This window comes from Lycium ferocissimum, chromosome 3, assembly GCF_029784015.1.
Source record: "Lycium ferocissimum isolate CSIRO_LF1 chromosome 3, AGI_CSIRO_Lferr_CH_V1, whole genome shotgun sequence".
Lineage (NCBI taxonomy): Eukaryota > Viridiplantae > Streptophyta > Magnoliopsida > Solanales > Solanaceae > Lycium > Lycium ferocissimum.
Window position 1 is genome coordinate 40723383 of NC_081344.1, and position 5347 is coordinate 40728729.

At 39.7% G+C, this 5347-nt stretch overlaps 2 protein-coding genes across 2 annotated transcripts; both read left to right on the plus strand.

The window, feature by feature from the left end:
• Window positions 1–315: 315 nt before the first annotated feature.
• On the plus strand, window positions 316–873 carry LOC132048877 (uncharacterized). The gene has a single exon (XM_059439561.1). The coding sequence runs from the start codon at window positions 316–318 to the stop codon at window positions 871–873; it is 558 nt and encodes a 185-aa protein (XP_059295544.1).
• An 872-nt stretch (window positions 874–1745) lies between these two features.
• LOC132051119 (large ribosomal subunit protein eL8y-like) lies at window positions 1746–2625 on the plus strand. The gene is made up of 2 exons (XM_059442397.1): window positions 1746–2093; window positions 2229–2625. Exons 1-2 carry the CDS (start codon window positions 1782–1784, stop codon window positions 2337–2339), a joined length of 423 nt encoding a protein of 140 aa, XP_059298380.1. The 5' UTR covers window positions 1746–1781; the 3' UTR covers window positions 2340–2625.
• Window positions 2626–5347: the final 2722 nt, after the last annotated feature.

Here is a 5347-nt window from a genome sequence, read left to right on the forward strand (position 1 = left end):
ATATTTCTTGTGGTGCGGAGAAACTTGAGCACTATAATCTTGGAGAATGAAGAAGATGTGCAAAGGGAGAATCTTTTTCATGCTAGGTATAGGGTAAAGGGGAAGGTTTGTTCATTGATTGTGGATGGAGGAAGTTGTGCTAATGTTGCTAGCCAAACTTTGGTTGAGTAGTTGAAACTGCCTACATTAAAACATTCCCAACCCAACCGGTTACAATGGCTCAATGAGTGTGGTGAATTGTGGTTTACAAAGCAGGTTTTGGTTAAGTTCAAGATAGGATCTTACCAATATGAGGTACAATGAGATGTGGTACCAATGCAAGCATGCCATTTTCTTTTGGGAAGGCCGTGGCAATATGACAGAGCTGCTATTTGTGATGGCCGAGCCAACACATATGCGGTTCAAAGTGAAGGTAAGAGTCTCATACTCAAGCCTTTGTCACCAAATCAAGTGATAGAAGATTATCGTCGGATGAAGGAGTTGAAGGAAGTGGCTAAAGGTAAGGCTAGTGTTGTGGTCGATCCTAAGTCTACATCACCACCACCGGGTAATGAAAAGGTATGTGCAATCATGCAACCGAGAGAGTACTTCAAAGGTAACAATGAAAACAAAATGATGATTTGTTTAATGCATAAAGGTATTCTCTTGAGTGATTATGATGATTTGTCTAATGCTAATCAATTTCCAAGTTTTGTTGAGAATCTTTTCCAGGATTTTATGGACGTATTTCCTGAAGAGATGCCAAGCGGACTGCCTCCCTTCGGAGGAATTGAGCATGAAATAGATTTTGTGCCCGAATCCCAAAATCCAAACAAGCCAGCCTATAGGTGTAATCCGGAAGACACCAAGGAACTCCAAAGGCAGGTTGATTAGCTTTTGAGTAAGGGGTTAGTGCGGGAAAGTTTGAGTCTGTGCACCGTTCCAGTCATACTTGTGCCAAAGAAAGACGGAACATGGAGAATGTGTGTCGATCGTAGAGCCGTCAACAAGATCACGATAAAGTACGTCATCCTATTCCTAGGTTCGACGACATGTTAGATGAGTTAAGTGGTTCTTGTTGGTTTTCTAAAATTGATCTTAGGTCTGGCTACTATCAAATCCGGATGAAACCGGGTGATGAATGGAAGACCGCATTCAAGACCAAGTTTTGTCTCTATGAATGGCTAGTGATGCTATTTGGCCTCTCTAAAATGGTAAAACTTACAGCCAGGTAAAAATGCTCTACATTTTGAAATGGTATCTAAGTTGTAGATTATTTCGCATGACATGAATTAATTAGGTCAGTCAGTGGATAAGCACCAAATAAATAATCAGTTTTTTAATGGTCAACCAAGAAAAAAAAGAGGGGGGGGGCAAGAGTTTATGAGAAAAACCACTTATAGTAAATGCTAAGAGTAATCATAATTTAGTAATCTACTACAAGTGTATTAACTTCTTTTTTTCTTTTCTAAATAATCTTCTTTATCTTGAACCCAAATGAATAGAATAAAAAGCTGTCACAACAAAGAGTTACTTGCATTAACTAGTTTTGAAGGATGGAAGAAAATAATATGGGAAAGGTACTTGCTTTCACGATAGTTTTAGTGGTGATTTTTTCAGGACAATTGATGGCTGATCAAGTTACCCAAGTATGTTTGTGTACAAAATTACCTCAAGGTTTGTCCTTTATAGTAGTCATGAGCACTCATGTACAACCAGCATACTCAATATAGTTCAACTGACACCGCTCTATTTATGTGCTTCCGCAGTTGATTTGACTGTCAACTGACAACGCTCTATTTATGTGCTTCCAGAACAAAGCACAGTTGGTGGTGATTGCTCATGATGTGGATCCAATAGAGTTGGTCGTTTGGCTGCCAGCTTTATGTAGAAAGATGGAAATCCCATACTGCATTGTCAAGGGAAAAGCATGTTTAGGATCGGTAAGGAACATCATATGTGCACTGATATATGCTTTCCTAATATATTACTTTAAATCGGTGATTGAACATTGCTTTCAGGTCGTGCATAAGAAAACTGCTTCAGCTTTATGCTTAACAACTGTGAAAAATGAAGATAAAATGAAGTTCAGCAGAATTTTGGAGGCAATCAAGGTATCTTAATGTTGTCAATAAATGATAAATTGGCTTCTTGTGTTCTTTATAGTTACCCATTATCTTAAATAAATAGTCGAGAATTTGTTCTGATGTTCAATACTTTTCTTCCGGGCAAACTTCAATGACAAGTAGGAGGAGAACAGAAAGAAATGGGGTGGTAGTATTATGGGATCCAGATCACAAGCCAGAACCAAGGTGAAAGAAAGAGTTCTCGCCAAGGAAGCAACACAAAGATTGAACTAAAGCTTCTATTTATTTGTATGCTGCTGCTGGACTAAACCTACCAATTTTGTGTTTTTCTTGGTTTGCATGCCGGATCAATGTTAGAGATCTCACGTGGGATTAGACTTACAGATTATGTTTTATGTAAAAGACTTTACTATTGTGTCAGTTTTTGTAATAGATGTTTTGGTTGAGTTGGTTATGTATGACGATAAAATGAGAAGGGCTATTGCATTCCCTATGTTGTGGTGCTTCAACTAAATACATTTTAACTCTTGCATACTATAATCCTTGATCTTTACTATAATCCTTCATCTTGCATCCATTTATTATTACTTAGCCTTTAACTCTTCCTCTCTCAATGTGTTGTCCCACCTTAGTAGAAGCAGGTAGTTGCACCAGTGGTTTCATTGGTGTCCAGGGAAGAGTAGAACCTATTTAAGAGGATCGATTAGAGCCCCTTCCATCAACAGGTATTTTGACCAAATGCCCTAGCATAACCTTTCTTGTCACACCTCAAATCTGGAGAGGCGTGGCTGGCACCCGGTGCTGTATTCGGCCCGAGCGAACCACTCTGCAACTGTAACTCTGGAGGGATAACCCTCAACTTAGGGCGACGACGCCTACCTGCGAACAAACAATATCAACCAAGGCCGACAAGGTTGCATTCTGAAACATCTGTAAGCAATAGTTATATCTAAAGGGTACACACACTCAAAACATATATACATAAATATGCAGGCCGACGAGGCCGCCGTGACTGTCTACAACCAACTGCACCAAAATAGACATATGCAAAAGGGTCGGCAAGGCGACAATACTGACATATAACATACAAGACTCGTTTATAAGCCTCTAAAGAGTAAACAACTGTATCATGGTCGGGACAAGGCCCGACCTACCCATCATGTCTATATACACAAAAGAGAGACTCTAAATCCAGACCTGGCAACTCTGGATGAGTGGAGCTTATCAATCAGCTGATGTCTAGTCCCGCCTACGGGGGTCCATGTCCGTACGTACGTCGGTCGGCGGCACTGCGGGCATGGTCGCGTACCTCGACGAAAAGGGAAGTGGGACGAAATAATGTACCGAGTATGTAAGGCAATAGAGTAACTGAAACTAAAACTGAACTGAAAAGAATAATAATCCGGAGGCTAAAGAATGCCCTGAAATATACTTACCTGATCCAACTCAACACAATGCAATATAATACTATCATAGCTAGCCGGCCACATATAGGGCTCAGTGTATCTCTCACTAACCAAGTGGTCAGACAACTGAAAAATCTCATTGACCGTAAGGCCAGGCAAATATAAAATTTCACTGACCATAGGCCAAGCAATAGTATCATCTCACTGACCAAGTGACCAGGCAATAACATCTCTCACTGACCATGAGGCCAGGCAATAATAATATATCACTGACAAAGTGGCCAAGCTACAAAAAATGTATGTATGTGATGTTATATATCATGTATATACTAAAATGTATAGAAGCACTGGAATGTTTCTCTATCTCTTCTAACATCAATGTAGGATATGGAGTGGATAAGAATCCCTTGAAAGGAGCGTAACATCACTAAGGACCGAACATCTACGATATGAGTTCCCTTCTTACAATTCGCCAAACTCGTATTAATTCCAGGATCATGCCAATGAAAGAAAAGGATAGCCATTATATACCTCTTGTCGTCAAAACGCACTCAATAACGAACTCGTCTCAGCTAGTACTTTGACCTATAACAACGATAGTATAACCATTAACTTAGCCGAACACTAGTATATAGTGTATATCAAAATGATAACTAGTTCTAAAGAGAATCGGGCAACATTTCCCCCGTTTCTCTTTCTTCCTCAAGTCCATAACAAGAACCAGAGCATATATATATCCTTTAACTACATATTTCCAGCACCTCAGCACGTTCAAGCAGCCCAACAACACAAAACAACAACATTCAATATCACGTTTACAACTTCTTGTCGATATCTTCCATGTTTTCAACCATCGAACATCTCAAGAACCTAAACTAACTCTTATACATGGAGAAGAACGAGATTCTTATCTTGAACTTCGAGAATTAGCCCTTAGCTAGCCTTCCTTCAACCTGAAGCAAGCTACAATGCAATTACAACATAGAGAAACTAAGATTTCTTAGCACTACGATCTTTTCGAGGGTTATTTGATGTTATAATCACATGGATTTAAGTTGAAATAGTGTAGGAACTGAGAGAGAACGTTGAGGGAGTTGTGAGGTCTTAGGTGCTACACCTCAAAAAGTTTCGCGTCATTTGCGTCTTAAGTAAAGTAACATAAGCCGAAGAGGTCATGGAACCCTTACAAAGTTAAGGAAGACTTTTAACAAGTGCTAAGCAAGTGTCTAAAAGTTTCGGGATCAAGCGAATCGAAGGAATTAAGTTTGTCGAAATTTTGGGAAAACTTGGCAGAATTTCGGACAGGATTTTTGGTCCAACTTGAGGGAGTTGTATCTCCTAGAATATGAGGATTTATGGAACCTCTAACTTATGTAAATTGAAGTTCAGATAGTTTTCTTTCCAATGCAACTGATAGATCACAAATCCGAGACGTACGGTGGAAGATACGGCCCGTACAAAATTGTAAGATTCTTCTGTGTAACTTGACGAACCATTGGGGGGTATAAAAACCCCACTCCACCCCTTCTCCATCATTCTCCAACCTTCCATCACCTCTGCATACCTCCATATACTCCCTCCAAGATATCTTACTCGCTTGGTTATTAGTCACTCCAAATTTATATGCTAGTTAGCTGGGAGGCTTGTGGCAACATCATAGTATTGTAATTAGTTGTGGAACGAAGCAAGGGAGGCGAGATCTCGAGTTGCAAGCTAGCAAGGATCATTCCATGCCATCACAAGAGAAGATCAAGCTTCCAATCCGCAACTAGTTTATAAAAAGTGATTGTTCTTGCTTATGCTTAGAGTTGTGATGAATTTGGTCTTGAAATAAGTTGTGTGAGTTGAAGTTCTTCATGTATAGGTTCGGGGAAA